The 20000-nt window shown below is 45.5% G+C and overlaps 3 protein-coding genes across 8 annotated transcripts in view; 2 read left to right on the plus strand and 1 right to left on the minus strand.

Annotated features, from left to right (window-relative positions):
• Nucleotides 1–2949: 2949 nt before the first annotated feature.
• Nucleotides 2950–4810, plus strand: LOC115528853 (P2Y purinoceptor 14). The gene is made up of 2 exons (XM_030337225.1): nt 2950–3198; nt 3805–4810. The coding sequence occupies exon 2, from the start codon at nt 3807–3809 to the stop codon at nt 4776–4778; it is 972 nt and encodes a 323-aa protein (XP_030193085.1). The 5' UTR covers nt 2950–3198; nt 3805–3806; the 3' UTR covers nt 4779–4810.
• A 913-nt stretch (nt 4811–5723) lies between these two features.
• Nucleotides 5724–15074, plus strand: shkbp1 (SH3KBP1 binding protein 1). Its single transcript, XM_030337197.1, has 17 exons — nt 5724–6159; nt 6789–6842; nt 6989–7034; nt 7121–7253; nt 8104–8184; nt 8504–8671; nt 8763–8853; nt 8946–9136; nt 9431–9546; nt 9745–9832; nt 10289–10405; nt 10501–10671; nt 12333–12488; nt 12794–12890; nt 12996–13180; nt 13333–13435; nt 13787–15074. The coding sequence occupies exons 1-17, from the start codon at nt 6065–6067 to the stop codon at nt 14373–14375; spliced, it is 2481 nt and encodes an 826-aa protein (XP_030193057.1). The 5' UTR covers nt 5724–6064; the 3' UTR covers nt 14376–15074.
• Nucleotides 15075–15864: 790 nt separating this feature from the next.
• LOC115528830 (latent-transforming growth factor beta-binding protein 4) overlaps nt 15865–20000 on the minus strand; it is a 22728-nt gene continuing 18592 nt past the window's right edge. For all 6 annotated transcript variants that reach the window (XM_030337184.1, XM_030337187.1, XM_030337183.1 and 3 more), the window contains 4 exons: nt 18061–18208; nt 17663–17976; nt 17261–17419; nt 15865–17157 (listed from right to left, as the gene is read on the minus strand). In XM_030337184.1, the coding sequence (XP_030193044.1) occupies nt 17018–17157; nt 17261–17419; nt 17663–17976; nt 18061–18208 (761 nt within the window). In that variant the 3' untranslated portion in view covers nt 15865–17017. The remainder of the gene's footprint in view (nt 17158–17260; nt 17420–17662; nt 17977–18060; nt 18209–20000) is intronic.

Below are 20000 nucleotides of genomic sequence, written 5' to 3' on the forward strand. Positions count from 1 at the left end.
CTAGGTCAAGAAAGATGAGAAGAATTCATAGAATTCGAAGGCAAACCCATGCGTCTAGTTTGCTTAGAAGCGATATCAGTGAATGATAGTAAGCAGTAAGCCGTTAATAAATATTATAAATAAATATATAAACGTCACATTTAACGTCACAGTACATCTTCAACCTAAGGATTTGCGGTGATGTGTTAAAAACAATTATTAAACAATTACATCGGTATGGCTGTGGGCTCTGCTGCTGCGGCTCCCCGTTTAGCGCCATTGCTTCCACTGTTCTTTTGAATAGACGCAGTGCATTCTGGGGCAGTTGAGTACGCCTAGCGATGCTTACACAAAATCTTTCCGGAAGTAGAAGGCATTCGGATACTACTCGCTTACCTAAAACTCGCTTACTACGTTCTGCTTGCTCAATTTGACGTCATAGTTAGTAAGAGTAGTAAGCAAGTAGGCGGTTTCGAACACACCCCCAGTTAGCCAAAGACGTTGACGTCGCTTAGCAACCGAAGAAGCTGGCGTTGTTGTGAGGGGCCCATGCAAGTGAACGGAGCGTTCCACGGCATTGAGAAGAGCCGTGTCATGATAAATAATAATAATAATAATAATAATACATTTAATTTAGAGGCGCCTTTCAAGACACCCAAGGTCACCTTACAGAGCACATAGTCATCATAAATCGTTTAAAAAAACAAGACATTGTGAAAAAAAATAAAAAAAAACATAAAAAAATAAAATAAAATAAAACAAAAACAAGACAAAACAAAACAAACAAACAATCAAAACAGTGATCAGTTAGACGTTGTGTGCGAGTTTGAACAGGTGAGTTTTGAGTTGTGACTTGATAGCCCATATTTACGTCCTATATCCCCCCCCCCCCGTCAAAATTCAGCGCACGGCCGGTACGGTCTCCCCCCACCGTCAACAACTTTAAGAGACCCCCACAGAGATGGAATCATAACTCGAACCCTGCCTATAACCTACTTCATCCTGCCCAACAATATGGGCAGGATCTCTAGGCTAAGTTCTCCTAATCGGGTCAGCAATAGCCGCGTTTGAATGATAATGTATGAATGGAACGTTGCATTTTTAATGTTTACAAATATTCTATACTAGAGAGCCAATCAATGCAACCTTATGCAGAATCAGATAAAGTCGGCTCTCCTGCTGCGCAAAAATATGTTTAAAAAAAATCAGCGCATGAAGATAAATGTAGGCTAGTTGTCACACAAGCTATTTTGGATTTTTATAACATGGAATTATTTCAGGGGGGGAAATGCCGTGAATAAATGTATGCACAGTGCGTTCAGGATTAGGACTGATATATATGTCGGCTTAGGCCTAATCAATTGTGTTTTAATATCTTTAGCATTCATATTATTGCAATCTATTATTTTCGTAGGCTACTCTGCGGTTGGCCTTGATGGGGAGATATAACCCTTTTTGACCCCATTTTCCTGCGACATTCCTGCGTCTCCCCCTGCCGCTGCGTCATAGTAGCCTGGTTCTACCAGACTCTCATACTTCACTTCATTTAATTTAATTTAGGGAAATTCAAATTGAGCGGAAGTACTTACGGGCGGAGCCAGGCTAGCGTCATAGCCCGTTTGAGCACCATGTCAGTGGACAGGTACAATCCTACGAACGTCGTGAGTGCAGCGAATGCGCGTTCATGTTAAGAGGAGTTTCGGGAAACGCTCCAAAGAAATTAACGATGGTTCGAAAGCGAAGATCCATCGTTATCGGGAAACTGGGTCCTGACATGTCATGTTAAGGTCTCTATTTTTTAAGGTTTTTGTTGCTGTTTCTTATGTAAATCCTGCAGTATTTCACATGTTGTACTACGGCTATTTACCCTATTAAAAAACACATGAACTAGACAATTTCGCAAGAATAAAAGGCTTCCATCTATGAGACCTTCCATTCGAAAACTCAATAAATCTTGCATCAGGATGTCATTCAGACGCGTCTACATTTTCTGAAGACAGTGACCTATAGCTATAGCTGCTATTTTAGCCACAACTATAGCTAACTGCAGATACAACTTTAGCTAACTGCGGCAACTACTATAGCTAACATCAGCTACTAGTATAGCCAACAATGGTATCGTGAATTATTTGGGTTAGAAAAAAGCTTTAAAAGAAAACATGAAGGATCCTCAAAAACCTTTTCTAACATATATATCATATGGGCTGTCACTGAGCGGTTAAAAAACTGTCCCGCTTCCCGTCTACCTATTCCGTTACCCTGCGCCACTGAGCAGTTTGTATATGAATGAATGGGCGGCCATTTTCCAGTCTGTGGTCCATCCTTTATTATCTCCATGCTAAATACACACATCTGCGCTTCACCAACCCAAATACGGCATCCTAGCATGTCAAATACGGCATCCTAGCATGTCAAATGCAAAATATGTTTCACTAAATGAAAACAGATAAAACTCAATGGGCTAAGCCAAAACCATGTTGCATATAAATCAAACATTATATCAAACCAAAAAACGGCTACAACTATGGTTAATTACAGCTACATCTAAATCTAAAGACAGTTGCTACAATAGCTAACTACAGATAGCACAAAAGCTTACAACAGCTGCAACTAAAACGAATACAGGTTATACTATAGCAAACTACAGCCACTATAGTAACATAGTTGCAGGTTTTAAGTTATGTTGATGATTGATAACTAGGTTCCTTAGAGAATAATACATCATACAGGCAGGCAAACAGGTAGACAGACAGGTTCACAGACAGACAGACAGAGAGACAAACAATGTTTAAAATCGGTCTAATAATACATGAACATGTGTATATAATGATATTATAATAATGTCTCCCTGGTCCTGATGTTTCCTGTTCCGGTCTGGGCTTTGATCCAGCCACGCTCCGCACACACCAGCACACCAAGGGGGGGGGGGGGGGGGGGGGGGTGTTTGTGATGAAGATGGAGGAGGATGGGGATGACCTCCTCCTGCTGTCCATTTCTCTCCTGCTGATTTCCTCTTCCTGTGATTCTCTCTCGCACCAGCTTCTCTATCGGACGACTCACCCCCGCACTGAGTGGGATTGAGAGAGAGAGAGAGAGAGAGAGAGAGAGAGAGAGAGAAGCTGAGCGATATTATCTCTCTCAATGTCTCTGTGGCAGAGAGAATATCCTGTGAGTCTTACCCGTCCAGACCATCTTCATGAAGAACGACTTCCAGAACAAGTAGGCCTACTAAAACTTAACTTTACAATATTATATAAAATGTATATTGTATTAACTTTATAAAGTGATGTTTAACTTATATTATTAAATGTAACTTTATGTAAAACACTGATTGATAAACCTACATTGTGAGAGCCGAGAGAGAGAAAGAGACAGAGAGAGAGAGAGAGAGAGAGAGATGGAGAGAGATAAGATAGATATTGTTGTTGTTTTTTATACCTTCGTCTTATAAGATAAAAGCAACAGTTGACATTGTATCCAATTCCCCCTAATGTAAAAGATATATATTTACATTACCAAAACCACCACACATTTAATTAAAATAAGAAATGTCAATGATAACAAAATATATTACAATAGCAAAATATATATTCAGTGAAAGGTATCTTATAATAAGTACCTAATAAGTATCTAATAATAACATGCTAGTTACATGCTAACAGCACGATAGAAAAATGGTATCAACATGATATACACATGCTAACAACATGCCAGTCACATACAAACACCATGCTAGTCACACTAACAACATGCTAGCGGAATGCAAATAACTTCCAGGAGTTGAACCAGCAACTCTGTTACTGAGCTATGTGTTTCTCTCCCCAGACATGGAGCACTTTAACTCCTCCCACTTCCTGACCAGGCCGTCAGAGCTGAGCAGCCGCTTCACCCACCAGGTGCTCCCGGCCCTCTACCTGCTGGTGTGTCTGGTGGGCGTGGTCCTCAACGTCCCGGCCGCCTGGCTCCTGCTGCGCGTGCCCAGCGAACGCTCCCTGGTGGTGTACCTGAAGAACATGGTGGGGGCCGACCTGCTCCTCCTCTCCACCATCCCCCTCAAGGTGGGGGCGGAGCTCAGGATGGGGGGGCGGGGCCTGCAGGTGGCCGTGTGTCGCTACAGCGCCGTCCTCTTCTACTCCTCCATGTACGTGGGCATCGTGTTCATGGGCCTCATCAGCCTGGACCGCTACGTCACCATCACCCGGCGCACCTCCACCTCCTCGCTCCTGCACAGGGTGGGCGTGGCCCGCCTCCTGGCGCTGGTCACATGGTGCCTCCTGCTCCTCAGCGTGCTGCCCAACGTCCTGCTGACCAGCCGCTACCCCCTCCCCAACTCCTCCGTCTCCTGCATGGAGCTGAAGACGCCCCTGGGCCTGCAGTGGCACCGCGCCTCCACCCTGAGCAGCGTGGCGCTCTTCTGGGCCACGCTGCTCCTCCTCTGCTCCTGCTACGCCTCCATCGCCCGCCGCGTCTTCCGCTCCTCCCGCCGCGAGCGCGGCGGGGGCCCGTGCCGGCGCTCGGGGCGCAGCATCGTGGTGCTGCTCCTGGTGTTCCTGCTGTGCTTCGTGCCCTACCACGCCTGCAGGGTGCCCTACACGCTGAGCCAGACGGCCGGGGCCGGCTTCAGCCAGCACACGCGCTACGTCCTCTTCCAGCTGAAGGAGGCCACGCTCCTGCTGTCCTCCGTCAACGTTTGCCTGGACCCCCTCATCTACTTCTTCATGTGCAGGAGCTTCAGGGAGTCACTGCTGAGGAAGATGGCTGGAGGGGGACAGAGGAGGAGAGCAGGGGAGAGGAGGTGAGAGGAGGAGAGGAGAGGCAAGGAGAGGAGAGGAGAGGAAAGGAGGAGGAGAAGAGAAGTGAGAAGACAAGGAGAGGGGAAGATAGGGATATTTTTTTAATATATTTTCTATGTAATTAATGAACTAAAATAAATTTCTACAAACATTTCTGCAACATATGGTTGGTTCTCTGTGTGATGTTTGTTTTACATGAATGCTGTTGAAGTTATCAGTAAAATAAGTGTATGGGCGTGTGTGTGATCTAGATTGATCTTCTTTCTGCTGTAATTTGTGATAAGGCTATATGTTCTACTTCCTGTTTCCAGGGAAACACTTATAAACGACATCAACTTTTATGCAGATTATTGTTGAACTAACTTTATCATAGACAGCTGCTCAGAACATGAATATAAAGACTAAATATGTCTCAGCTAAAACACCTTGAACATTCTTGCGAATTTCGAAAAAACGTATTTGATTTATTGATGTAGCGTTTAAATAAGTCTCTAGATAAACAGAGTGAAAGAGGAAGACCAACTATGGTAAGAGGGTTTGAGGCGTTTCCTGTCAACAGCGGCTTGATAGGCTACACAAACTCTCCTTGAAGTGTGTCGGGTGGACCTCACAGGATGTTACCCAACTCCCAGCAGCTTTATTTATGTTTTCATCATGCATTTCATCAACTGCAACAGATATGTTGGGCTTCTGGATGCTATATGGGGTCAAATAGCATAAATCAAGATGCTAATAACATCTTATCTCATTGTGTGTGTGTGTGTGTGTGTGTGTGTGTGTGTGTGTGTGTGTGTGTGTGTGTGTGTGTGTGTGTGTGTGTGTGTGTGTGTGTGTGTGTGTGTGCGTGCGTGCGTGTGTTTATGTGTGCGTGCGTGTGTTTATGTGTGCGTGCGTGTGTTTATGTGTGCGTGCGTGTGTGTCTGAGTGTGCGTGTGCGTTGGTGTTTATGTGTGTTTGTTGAGCCCGATATTCAAATATTTGGATATTCGTCAAGGTTTGGTTCAAGTTCTAAATTGTATATTTAGAACTTTAAATTATCTGTTTTCAACCCTTAACCCATGTGTGATGTCCAGGTCAGATAAACGGAACAAAGTGAAGTCCGGTCCGGTTCCGAACGAGAAATCCAGGCCATGTCTTGCGTCTCAGGCTATCCCGGAAAAGGACTGCCGCCCCGCCGGAAGACTCTTCCAGATACTTAGTTAGCAGCTAGCAGTTAGCCTTATGCAAAAATGGATGAGAACATAGTAGCCTGTGATTTTTGTGTGTAATGTTTGTAGAGTTGTTCATGCTGAATGTGTTTAGACTTCAGTGTGTGTAGGTTATTGCTGTGTGACGTCATTATGTCGCGGAGCGGGGAGATAATCCACCTCAACGTCGGAGGGAAGAGGTGCGACTCTTTCATTATACTTTTATAATACCTCATCATTATTTATACAACATATAACAACACCTTATGTTTACTTATATACTATATATATGACACCATCTCATAAAGGTTATGGTGCAGACTTCATAAACACCTTGGTGAGACGAGAGTATGATTCATTAGTTAATTGGTGATGAAGAGTGTTTAGATATGAAGGGTGTTTTATACTAGTGACGAAGAGTGATAAAGAGTGTTAGTGGGGAGTGTGTTATACTAGTGAAGAGGAGTGTAAGTGATGAGTGTTATATACTAGTGACGTTTTTATTAAAGAAGAGTCTTAGTTAGTGATGCTTCATACAAGGGATGGAGACTGTTGGTGATGAAGACAGTTTATACTAGTGAATCAGAGCATCAAGTGATGAAGTGTTAGTATTGAAGAGTAATTTTACACTAGTGTAGAATGTTAGTGATGAGTGTTTTATACTAGTATATGAAGTGGGTTTAGTGATGAAAGTGTTTAGTGACAAGTGTTTAATACTAGCGATATGTGATTCAAATGTTTATATACTATTGAAGAAAAGTGTTTTGTACGACTGATAAATAGAGATAAGTGGTGAAGAGTGTTGTTGATGAATGTTTGATGTTTCCAGGTTCAGTTCTTCGCGGCAGACTCTGACCTGGGTTCCAGACTCGTTCTTCTCCAGGTGTGTGTGTGTGTGTGTGTGTGTGTGTGTGTGTGTGTGTGTGTGTGTGTGTGTGTGTGTGTGTGTGTGTGTGTGTGTGTGTGTGTGTGTGTGTGTGTGTGTGTGTGTGTGTGTGTGTGTATTAATGTCTTTTTTTCTGTCATTAGTCTGCTGAGCGGGCGAATCTCCACCTTGAAAGATGAGACGGGAGCTGTAAGTAGTGTGTGTCAGCACTGTATCTGTGTCTACATTATGTTGACGTGTGTGTTAACCCTGTGTGTGTGTGTGTGTGTGTGTAGATCTTCATTGACAGAGACCCTTCCCTCTTCGCTCCCATCCTCAACTTCCTGCGCACCAAAGAGCTCCACCCCCGCTCCATCAACGTACACATGCTCACGCACGAGGCCGAGTTCTACGGTATTACCCCACTTGGTGAGTTAGAGATCTCTCCCTCCTGCTCTTTGTTAGAGCTCTCTCCCTCCTGCTATCTGTTAGAGCTCTCTCTCTCCTGCTGTCTGTTAGAGCTCTCTCTCTCCCCTGCTGTCTGTTAGAGCTCTCTCTCTCCTGCTGTCTGTTAGAGCTCTCTCTCTCTCCTGCTGTCTGTTAGAGCTCTCTCTCTCTCTCTCCTGCTGTCTGTTAGAGCTCTCTGTTAGAGCTCTCTCTCTCTCTCTCTCCTGCTGTCTGTTAGAGCTCTCTCTCTCCTGCTGTCTGTTAGAGCTCTCTCTCTCTCTCCTGCTGTCTGTTAGAGCTCTCTCCCTCTCTCCTGCTGTCTGTTAGAGCGCTCTCTCTCTCTCTCCTGCTGTCTGTTAGAGCTCTCTCTCTCTCTCTCCTGCTGTCTGTTAGAGCTCTCTCTCTCTCTCTCTCTCTCTCCTGCTGTCTGTTAGAGCTCTCTCTTTCTCCTGCTGTCTGTTAGAGCTCTCTCTCTCCTGGGTGTCTGTTAGAGCTCTCTCTCTCTCTCCTGCTGTCTGTTAGAGCTCTCTCTCTCTCTCCTGCTCTTTGTTAGAGCTCTCTCTCTCTCCTGCTGTCTGTTAGAGCTCTCTCTCTCTCTCCTGTTGTCTGTTAGAGCTCTCTCTCTCCTGCTGTCTGTTAGAGCTCTCTCTCTCTCCTGCTCTTTGTTAGAGCTCTCTCTCTCTCCTGCTGTCTGTTAGAGCTCTCTCTCTCTCTCCTGCTCTTTGTTAGAGCTCTCTCTCTCTCCTGCTGTTGGTTAAAGCTCGCTCTCTCATACTGATTGGGGGGTATGGTTGTTTTTTTCATGATATTTGGGTGCGTTTGTTTTTGTTAGTGCGTAAGCTGCAGCTGTGTGATGACCTGGACCGCTCCTCCTGTGGCAACGTGCTGTTCAACGGATACCTGCCCCCTCCAGGTAACCCTGCTGACGATATCAACCCCGAAACGCCCCCTCACACCTGGACACACCCTGGCTCTGAGGTTACATGCACACTGAAACCTGCTTGTTAGCGCAGTCAGTCGTTTTCTTAGAGGATCATATTGGTACTTTAAGAAAACTTAAAAGACCAATACTGACTCATCATAGCATCAGCTCGGTAACTATTGTACCAGTCTCTGCTGGCTGCATCGTTTGTCAAAATGTTGCCCACAAGCTCTGTACTAACTGACGTTCATTGATTCTGTGTGTGTGTGTGTGTGTGTGTGTGTGTGTGTGTCTGTGTGTGTGTTTATAGTGTACCCAGCCAAGAGGAGGAATCGTCACAGCGTAGCCGGGCCTCAGTACCCGGTCCGTGTGGCGCCGGCAGAGCGCGCACCGGTCCGGCGAAGCAACACCATGCCCCCCCACCTGGGCGGGGGCGGACCTCTCGCCCACCGGCCCCCCGAGGACCGGGTCCCTGGGGGTCAGCGCAGACACACACACACAGCAAACTTCTGCCCAGGGGTTCACAAAGTAATGGTGTCTTATCAAACCATCTATGTGTGTGTGCGCAGGCCAGGTGTCGGACCCGGGTATGGTGCGGATCATCTGTGGGCATCACAACTGGATCGCCGTAGCGTACGCCCAGTTCGTAGTCTGCTACAGGTATTGATCCCTTCATCCACAATACTGAGGATCGTATTGACCACCCCCTCCCAGGGTTAACACATCTAACGGCCTCTCCTCCTCCCCCCCAGGGTGAAGGAGTCCACTGGCTGGCAGCAGGTCTTCACGTCGCCCCGTCTGGACGGTGTGATCGACAGGGTGGCGCTCAACGCCAAGGTGATGGCTGGGTCGCTGGGCGACAACGACAAGATGGTGGCTGTCGCCTCGGGAACAGAGATCATCCTCTGGGCCATCTGCCCTGACGGCAATGGCAACGAGATCGGTGAGAGGGGACTCGGTTCTAGTTAGATCAGGGCTGTGAGATCAGGTTAGAACGGGTTGGACCAGGTTAGATCAGGAATGTGGGATCGGGTTATATCAGGACTGTTGGATCAGAAAGGGAGGATTGATTTTCGGATTGCTATCAACATAAAATGGAATGTCCTTTTGGTTATTGATTAATCACTTAAAGAGACAATATGTAACCATTTTTGTTTTGAGATGTGCTCTAAAACACACTTTTTCATGTAGTAGCTAACTTTGAGGCTGACGCGTTCTGTAATCTGGTTCTCCACAGGCGTGTTCAGCCTCAACGTGCCGGTGGAGGCCCTCTTCTTTGTTGGTAACCAGCTGATTGCTACCAGTCACACGGGGAAGGTGGGAGTGTGGAATGCAGTCACCAAACACTGGCAGGTGAGTCAAACCATAACCCCCCTGTGACGCTCCATACACGCCCACAACAACCAAGTGGCAGAAACAGTTGCATGTTAATTTTCCCAGAACAACAGCATTTCGAAAAAAAACAACACAAAACTACCAAGCCCTTCATCATATTTTGTGTTGTCAAAACATCAACGTGGGCTATGGTAACCAGGGGCGATGTGTTTTCAGAATCAGGACGTGGTTCCCATCAACAGCTGTGATACGGCCGGCTCCTTCCTTATCCTTGGCTGCAACAACGGATCCATCTACTACATAGGTGAGGTTCATGGTCTAAACATCTACTACATAGGTGAGGATCATGGTCTAAACATCTACTACATAGGTGAGGATCTTGGTCTAAACATCTACTACATAGGTGAGGATCATGGTCTAAACATCTAAGGATCATTTTGCAAAAAATTAACACACTTATTTTGGAAATTCGGACAGGAACCAGTTAATAGAAAATTAGGCAGATTTCAACTGTTTAATATAGACTGACAAATGGCTTGATTTTTTTTTAACAAACATAGACTGAAAGCCATAATCCTGGTACAATGGTGAGACTCTGAGCTTGTCTCACCACAACCACCTCTATTGTCTTACCACCAATACCTACCTCATCACCACTACCTGCCTGTCTCACCACCAGTACCTGTCTCACTGGCAGTACCTGTTTCATCACTAGTACCTGTCTCTCCACTACCTTTCTGTCTTTCCACCGTGTGCACAGATGTCCAGAAGTTTCCTCTCAGGATGAAAGACAACGACCTCCTGGTGACGGAGCTGTACAGAGACCCCACTGAAGACGCCATTACTGCTCTCAGCGTTTACCTCACCCCGAAGACCAGTAATGCTGCTTTTATGCTTCTATACTGCACTAGTAGTACTAGTAACGTATTGGTAAACCTGGTGAGTAACTCCTAGCATGTGTTCCCCCAACAGGTGACAGTGGCAACTGGATAGAGATCGCCTACGGGACCAGCTCCGGAGCTGTGAGAGTCATCGTGCAGCACCCAGAGACTGTGGGCTCCGGACCCCAGCTGTTCCAGACCTTCTCTGTTCACCGCAGCCCAGTCACCAAGATCATGCTGTCAGAAAAGCATCTCATCTCAGGTATCCATATACCTACCTTGACACACGTTGATGCACCTAAACACACATCAGGACACCTTACTAAGTACTTACTATTAAGCACTTTGAGATTCTTGAATATAAAGTGCATTATAAATACAATTTATTATTATTATTATTATTATTATTATTATTATTACTACCTTCAGAAACTTGACTATCTTGAGACACCTGATCACACGTACACCTGACCACACCGTGCACTTGAACACACCTTGATGCACCTGACCCAACGTATACCTGACCCACCTTGATACCCCTGAACACACCTTATACCTGAACACACCTTATACCTGAACACACCTTATACCTGAACACACCTTATACCTGAACACACCTTATACCTGACCCACCTTGATACCCCTGAACACACCTTATACCTGAACACACCTTATACCTGAACACACCTTATACCTGAACACACCTTATACCTGAACACACCTTATACCTCAACACACCTTATACCTGAACACACCTTATACCTGACCCACCTTGATACCCCTGAACACACCTTATACCTGAACACACCTTATACCTGAACACACCTTATACCTGAACACACCTTATACCTGAACACACCTTATACCTCAACACACCTTATACCTGAACACACCTTATACCTGAACACACCTTATACCGGAACACACCTTATACCGGAACACACCTTATACCGGAACACACCTTATACCGGAACACACCTTATACCGGAACACACCTTATACCTGAACACACCTTGATACCACTGAACACATCTCAGTGTTTCCCCTACCATTGTTCAGGCCTGGCGGGCCGCCAGGCCAACGAGCGCCCCTGCCAGGCCAACAACCGGCCAAAAAAATTAAAAGAAATGAAAAAGAGAAAAAAAAAAAAAATGAAATTTATTTTATTTTTATTTTTTTTATTATTATTATTATTAGCCATAATATCATAACCATCCAAGCTCACCACCAGCTATCTCAATATGTATTGGTGCTTTATGCTCCTGTACATGAAATTAGTTTACATTAAATCAACTTTGTTTTTAGAAAAACAATTCTCCGGCAGAAGAACTATACCATGAACCGATCGCGTAAATGCGACGTCTGATTGGTTCAGCCCGCCGTTACCATGGACATTTTTACCGCCCCCGCGAAACACTAGCCTCGTTCTTTATATGTCCATAACTTAACCAACTTGTGATGGCTAAGCAAGTGTTTTATTTGGAAATAACCAACAAATACTCTAGCATCCCGTGAAAAATGTATAACAAATCACACCATCAGCTCTTACCACCGGGCCTAAAAAAAATTCTAGGGGAAACACCGCATCTTATACCTGAACACTCCTTGATGCACCTGAACACGCCTTGATGCACCTGAACACGCCTTGATGCACCTGAACACTCCTTGATGCACCTGAACACACCTTGATGCACCTGAACACTCCTTGATGCACCTGAACACGCCTTGATGCACCTGAACACACCTTGATGCACCTGAACACTCCTTGATGCACCTGAACACACCTTCATACACCTGGCCCCTTCTTCAGACACCTGACCACAACTTCATAGACCTACAAAACACACCTTCAAAGTAAAGTAAATATCTACTTATTAAACACATGTGTGCGTTTATGTGTGTGTGTGTGTGTGTGTGTGTCAGTGTGCGCCGACAACAACCATGTGCGTACCTGGACGGTGACGCGGTTCCGCGGGATGATCTCCACCCAGCCGGGCTCCACCCCCCTCACCTCCTTCAAGGTCCTCTCCCTGGACGGGACGGACGGCCACGGGGGCTGCAGCGCCGGCACGGACATCGGTGTGTGGGAATATCTGCTTGGTTTATATATATATATATGTGCATATAGATATATTGATATATAGATATAGATATATTGATATATATATGTGTGTGTGTATATAGATTTAGATATATTGATGTTTATGTGTGTATATAGTTATAGATATATTGATGTATATGTGTGTGTATATAGATATAGATATATTGATGTATATAGATATATTGATGTATATGTGTGTATATAGATATATTGATGTGTATGTGTTTAATAGATATATTGATGTATATGTGTGTGTATATTGATGTGTATGTGTGTGTTTCAGGTCCGTATGGGGAGAGGGATGAGCAGCAGGTGTTTATCCAGCGAGTCGTTCCTGATTCTGATAAACTCTACGTCAGACTGTCCTCCAACGGGAAGAGGTTTGTGTGTTTCTTTCTTTCTATGTGTGTGTTGTTTTAATGTGTGTGGGATGGTGTGTATCAATGTGTGTGTGTTTGTGTTGTGTGTGTGTGTGTGTGTGTCAGGGTGTGTGAGGTGCGGTCCGTAGACGGTACCTCCATCACCTCCTTCGTGGTCCACGAGTGCGAGGGTTCGAGTCGCATCGGCTCCCGGCCACGCCGCTACCTCTTCAGTGGCCACGGCAACGGCAGCATCCAGATGTGGGACCTCACCACCGCCATGGAGGTCACGGGGAAGGTGGACATCAGAGGTGACCAAGCTAACGCCATACATGACCTCAAAACCTCAACGCCCATCTGGTGGGATTGGCCGGCGCTAGTGTCACCGATGAGCGTTGTGATTGGCTTTTGCTGACGAGCGTTGTGACTGGTTGTCGCTAACGAGCGTTGTGATTGGTTGCAGCGCTGGGAGGGCCGACAGAGGAGGAGCTGTTGGAGCTGCTGGACCAGTGTGACCTGACCATGACCCGGACCCCCGACACCACCCCCCGTACCTCCACCTGCAGGTACACGTAAAGACACACACACACACACTGTGTGTGTATGAACACCATGTCTATATAAAGTTAACGATACACTGTATTAACATATCTCTGTAAATTAAATAATCAAATAACTCAAATCTCTCTCTGTTTCTGTCTGTCTGTCTGTCTGTCTGTCTGTCTGTCTGTCTGTCTGTCTGTCTGTCTGTCTGTGTCTGTGTCTCCTTCTCTCTCTGTGTCTCTCTCTCTCTCTGTCTGTCTGTCTGTCTGTCTGTCTGTCTGTCTGTCTGTCTGTCTGTCTGTCTGTCTGTCTCTCTCTCTGTCTGTCTGTCTGTCTCTCTCTCTCTCTCTGTGTGTGTCTCCTTCTCTCTCTAGTCTCTACCAGCAGGGTTCTGAGTCTTCACGGGTTGATCGTCCTTTAGGGGGAAGGTCGTTCTATGGTAGTCTTCCTCGCCAGCCCCCCCCTCCTCTCCCCCCCACTAAGCCCCTCTCCCGTGAGGCGGAGCCCACCCCCCCGCCCCCGGGCCAGGCCCCCCAGCCCCGGTTCCAGCGAGGTCCTGCCCCTCAGGCAGCAGGCCCCGCCCCCTTGCGGCGGGGCAGCTTCGTGGAGCGCTGCCAGGAGCTGGCGGGCGGGGCCGAGGGGGGGAGGCGGAGCCTAGCGGTGTGCAGTGAGCTAGAGAGCCGGCTGGGCCTAAGAGCCCCCACGACCTTCTCTGTGTCGCCCGGGCAACACGTCTCACCTTCGTCGTCGTCATCCCAGCGCAGGGCCCCAGTTAGCCCCGCCCCCTCAGCAGTCAGTCCAACCTGCTCACCCGGCTCCACCTCTCCTCAACATCTGATTGGATCCCCTGAGACCCCGCCCCCCCCAGAGGCCCCGCCTCCCCCCGAGGCTGTGGCCGCTCAGACTCCAGCGCCCGGACCTTCGACCAGTCCTAAGCCCCCAATGAACGAAACCAGCTTCTGATTGGTTTGAGCGGCCAGGCTCCTACCACGCCAAGTTAAATGCCTTTATAATCAATGTATAAACCGCTATAAGATTAAAAGTGTTCACTTTTCTTAAACTACTTTCTCATATTTAACCAATTACACCCCACAGGAAGTCTCCTCCTCTATGACAGGAGCCAGATACGCAGATAAAACCATCTTCCACAAATAAGCTACTAGTTACGTGTGACTAACGGTCTAGCCTTCCTACCTGACTAACCTTGAAACACTCGATACTTCAAAATAAAAGCCACGGTGGTGTCTGGAGATCTTTGATGAAGAGGAGCAGTATTTAGTGATTTGCTGATTGTAGAATGTTCTAGCTCATGATTGGCATAGGTCCTGACCCGAGGACCAATGGGGCCGGTCCAGTATTTATGACATCATCTCGTGTCCCTGGCCAGTCCTCTCCACGGCAACGGATAGCCAAACGTTTCTTATTTTTTATATCTTTCTATTTTATCTGTTGATGCACGTTGTGAGGATGATGATGATGAAGGTGGTGATGGAGACGCTGGTGCTGATGATGTTTAAGAAGGTCGTGATGAAGATGATGAGGATGATCTGAATTATTTGTTAGCCCGATTGTGTCATTGTGAGCTGGTAGCTCGGGTTGCTTTATAAAACTGCTTTTTCTAATGTATTTTTATGAAAAAATTAAACAACTAACTGCTTAAAACCCTAGTCTTGTCTGTCAGATGCAGACACCACACAACGCTTTTCTACTGCAAGGTATCAGATATATTAGAAGAACATGTTTGATAACTAAAATAATATTGATGAAATATATTATACATTTGTGAACATGTGGTTTTCAGCTGCTATACTGTTTCTGAGCTTGCCCCATGTTACCATGGTAATGTTACTTTGTGGTAAAATGTTACTTTGTGTAAACATTGTAGTTTCACTATGTTAATGTCACTATGTAGTGGTATCCATTTGAAATTGTAGGAATGTTTATATTATCTAACAATGTTTTAATGTTACCATGTTAATGGAACTGTTTAATGTTCCTTTGGGTATGTCACTGTATTGTAATGTTAATAAGATAATGTTACTGAGGTCACCGTGGGTACTTTTACAATGGATAATTATCTGGTTTCTTAGGTGATGTTACCTTAGTGGGCTAACATGGTTTACCATGGTAATGGAAAACCAGGCGATGTCAGGGCCGTCGTAAAGGGGTGAAAGGTGATGACGATTCTAGGGGCCCACAGCCCAGGGGGGGGCCCATGGCAATAAAAAAAAAAAAAAAAAAAAGTAACTACCAGCCCATAGTACTAGGCCCCCCCCGTCAACAATTGCTCCTTCCACCCCCCCCCCCCCCCCCCCAGGGAGGGGTGGAAGGAGCAGAACAGGGAGGAGCATGATGAGTTAAGAAAACCACTTCCTTTTAAAACTCGTCATGATCGAATGCAGAGGTTTCATTTGCAACGTCTGAACCAATCAAAAGCCTTGACATAAAAGGATCAGATATGGCCGTGTTTAATCAAGTGAGCGCATATACTTCAGTTGTGCTGAAGAAGAGGCAGGAGTGGATGTGTTGGGATTGGACCCCAGACATCCCAGGATAAACTAAGGCTTAAACATTTAAGTTTGTTAAATTCATACAAACATCATTTTTGAAACACCACTAAACTGCAACTAACCACCTAACAAGTTAACGATTATGTACATTGGTAAAAATCAACAGTATCTCCAACCTCTTCGGCAACAATACAGCGATGACCATTTATTATATTTGCCATTAAAATGAACGTGACATCAGTTATTTAAGTAAAAAATGACAGAAAATAATAACATTCAATCCCTGGTCAATATATCCTTTTTTCAATAGCTTATAACACTGCCACTATGCCAACTGTGCTAACTATGTTCTTACCTTGACTCATCTCGGCTAACTGTGCTAACTGTAGGTTAACTATGTGCTAACCGTGTGTGCATATAATCCGCTCACTTCATGCATGTCAAGGATTATACTTACTTTTCAATTACTCTTTATTGCTTATTTAGTTTTGACTTTTATGATACGAATGCCAAGCTCCCACTACAGGATTTTTGCCCAGATTCTGATGTCAAAAACGACATTACAATGAAAGTAGTTAAACAATTTAAATAAACGGTTGGTTCACTTGCTCGTTAAAAGATAAAGATGGACAAGATACATCTATTGCTATTAATGTAGTGCGGTATATGTGTGACTATATGTCGCTCTATTTAAGCAAGACTCTTGTATCCTTGGCAAATGTGTGCAAGATTCAAACCCTGGTGTTTAACTCCTGTCAAAGTCTTGCGATGTGAAGCCCTGGGTAATTCTCCTTCGTATTTTCTGTCGGGTGGGGTATTAGATGCGTCGTTAGAGTTGAGCTGCTCTGCTGGGATGGGATTTGGTTTGAATATTAATAATAATATTCCTGTAGCGTGAGCTTGGCATAACCTGTACAAATAAAAGCATCCTCAAAGCTTCGTTTTACCCACACTCGCTAAGCGACCAGAAATGCTGAGCAAGCGTGACGTCCACATGAAGCCTCAGGGATGCCATTCATCTCTGGTCCTGTTGGGTCTGGTCCATGGGTCACGTCGGGTACGATGACCTGGTCTGGTCTGGTCTGGTGTGGTGGTCTAGGCAGCGGTGCAGTAGTGGGGCCCCTGGGTCATGATGTAACCTCTCCAGCAGATGCAGCGGTACGATCCGTCAGTGTTGACGCAGCGGGCGTTCACACACTCCGACGCCGGGCCGCCTTCCTCACACTCGTTAATATCTGCAGGGAGATGCATTCTGGGTAAGGTTGTTGCCGGACAGAGAAGGAGGTTTAATGGGACGGAGCAAAAAGTGGGTGCATTGTGGGTAGGGTTATTCAGGACCTCTGCAGGTCATCGAGGCCATGTCCAGCTGGTATCCATGGTGACAGTCGCAGGTGTAGCCCTCCTCGACACGGATGCACCTGCCGTTCTCGCAGCCGCCCAGTATCCCACAATCCTCCGCGCTACTAGGCCTACGCCCTGTGAAGGAGTCATAACGCCCTGGGAGAGAGAGGGAGAGTTATAGGCCCAATCCCATTTGTACCCCTTACCCCTTACCCCTCCCCCTTGTTTTGAAGGGGTAAGGGGAAGGGGAAGGGGTAAGGGGAAGGGGTAAGGGGTAAGGGGAAGGGGTAAGGGGAAGGCGTAAGGGGTACAAATGGGATTGGGCCATAGTCTCTCGTCCTCGAATAAAAAATAACCAGCGCTTGCTGAAGGCGGTCGTCCAGTGTCAGGAGAACTCACTGTCATACAGCCTTTGTGGAGTCCCGCCCCTTCCTGCGAAGCCAGGAAACGGTGGCCTCGGTCGCCAGGGCTCCTCCTCCTCTACAGGCTCCTCCTCCTGGATGTAGCCCCCGGCCCCGGGAACATACGCCCCGCCCCCTGGTACATAGGACCCGCCCCTGGGCCTGTAGGCCCCGCCCCTGGGGAGGGGGGCAATGCTGAGGGGCCGGCCATTGGGCAGAGAGGGAGGGGGGCGTGCCCCGAAGGATGCCTCGGAGCGAGGGTCGGGCGGCAGCCCGAAGGAGGGGGGGTGGGAGTCTCCCTCGTCATAGTAACTAAAAGCATTTCAAAAAATGAGTTAGCCATACTGTGTTTGTTTGTGTGTGTGTGTGTGTACGTTTGTGATTGTATGCGTGTACCTGCGTCCGGTTCCGTCAGGTAGGCCGTAGGTTCCGGGGGTTCTCTGACCCCCTGCTTGGAGGTAGTCATCGTAACCCCCTGCTCCCCCATAGGGCAGCCCCCCGGGCACGAACGCGTCTGCTCCGTAGGGGGCGCCGTAGGGAGGTGCTGGAAACACGTTCAACAGTATTGTTGTTATGTGAGCCTGAACCAGGGCCGGCCCTATACTCCTGGGGGCCCCAAGCGGGTTCGTTTTGGGCCCCTGCTTTGCGGTCGATAGAGTAGTTTTGCCACCGATAACCAGCAACTGTATGCATTCATAACCCTTAAGGTTTTTATAAGTACCTCTTTGAAAATGATTTGCCGCAATTATTTTACTACTTATTAAGTATACTCAGTGAAACATTCAAAGTAAAGCTTACACACTTACCACATTTCTACTTTTACTCTATTGTCTGAATGTTGTAAATGTAGAAAATGTTCCGACGCTTTTCTGTTGTATGGTTGTCCATGCATCACACATTGTTTAATTGCAACGTAGCATAGTAGAGCTATAATTTGGCTAAGCAACGTAAAGGTAAATCAGTTAATATGTGTCTTCAGTGATGTTAGTATTGTAATGTCAATTAACAGGGCAACGCTCCGCTCGCTTTGGGAACGTGGGGCGCAAAACTCAATCTTGACTAGGGCTACCAAAGGGCTAGAACCGGCCCTGGGGGAGAGAGCGGGAGAGAGGCGATGTCGGACAACGGTAGCGAGCTTTGTTTAGATTTGTCATGTACCGTATCGTCATCATTGCGGTTGCCAGTTTGGGATCAGTCAAACCAGCGCCTGCGCTGTTTCAAACATCATGCTCCTTGCTTGTTGCCATCTCAGCAACACCGAGCATTACATTATCGAGTTGTTTAGGGTTGACAGGTCAGTCAGAATCACTTCATTTTAGGTTATCATGATCAGAACTCTATACAGTCTATGGGACAGACAGACACAGTCAAAATTCTTAATTCCACCATTGTTTTCTTAAACTAATATGAGCTTTATGTTTATGATGTTTCCTTTGTTGTAAATTGATTTTTTGTATTGAAAAGATAATGATAAAAAAATATAAATATATTAAAAAAAATACAGCACTCTTGGGGGTCCTAAGCGGCCGATTAGTTTGCGCTTAGGGAGGGCCGTCACTGGACTGAATGTATACATTCTAGTATTATTAAAGGTACTGTAGGTAAGACTGAATGTATACATACTAGTATTATTAAAGGTACTGTAGGTAAGACTGAATATATACATTCTAGTATTATTAAAGGTACTGTAGGTTACACTGAATGTATACATACTAGTATTATTAAAGGTACTGTAGGTAAGACTGAATATATACATTCTAGTATTATTAAAGGTACTGTAGGTGAGACTGAATGTATACATTCTAGTATTATTAAAGGTACTGTAGGTAAGACTGAATGTATACATTCTAGTATTATTAAAGGTACTGTAGGTTACACTGAATGTATACATTCTAGTGTTATTAAAGGTATTGTAGGTGAGACTGAATGTATACTGTACATACTAGAATTTTAAAGGTACTTTAGGTGAGACTGAATATATATAGACATAAATATACTGTATATTTACTAGCATTATTGAACGGGCTTAAGGTAAGATTTAAAAGCTATTATAAATATGTAAACTATTATTATTAAAGGTGTTGCAGTTAAGAATTAAGATTTATTATATATATATATATATATATATATATATATAATATATATATGTATATATATATATATATATATATATATATATATATATATATATACTTGTATTATTGAAGGGGCTTTAGGTAAGATTTAACAGCTATTATTTCAGTTGTCATTTCTTGAAAATACTATTTGTCATGTAACTACAGTGTGAGACTACAGTGCGCATAGATGATCTGTCTGAACGGAAATCAGCAGCAAAT

The sequence above is a fragment of the Gadus morhua genome, chromosome 16 (genome assembly GCF_902167405.1).
Source record: "Gadus morhua chromosome 16, gadMor3.0, whole genome shotgun sequence".
NCBI classification, from domain to species: domain Eukaryota; kingdom Metazoa; phylum Chordata; class Actinopteri; order Gadiformes; family Gadidae; genus Gadus; species Gadus morhua.

What these genes read in the sequence shown, in the direction of transcription:
- LOC115528853 (XM_030337225.1), top strand. Translation starts at nt 3,807, where the DNA reads ATGGAGCACTTTAACTCCTCCCACTTCCTGACCAGGCCGTCAGAGCTG.
- shkbp1 (XM_030337197.1), top strand. Translation starts at nt 6,065, where the DNA reads ATGTGTTTAGACTTCAGTGTGTGTAGGTTATTGCTGTGTGACGTCATT. An exon ending in CAGTTCGTAGTCTGCTACAG is followed by an intron (nt 8,854 to 8,945) that starts GTATTGATCCCT and finishes CCTCCCCCCCAG; the next exon opens with GGTGAAGGAGTCCACTGGCT. An exon ending in CGGATCCATCTACTACATAG is followed by an intron (nt 9,833 to 10,288) that starts GTGAGGTTCATG and finishes CCGTGTGCACAG; the next exon opens with ATGTCCAGAAGTTTCCTCTC.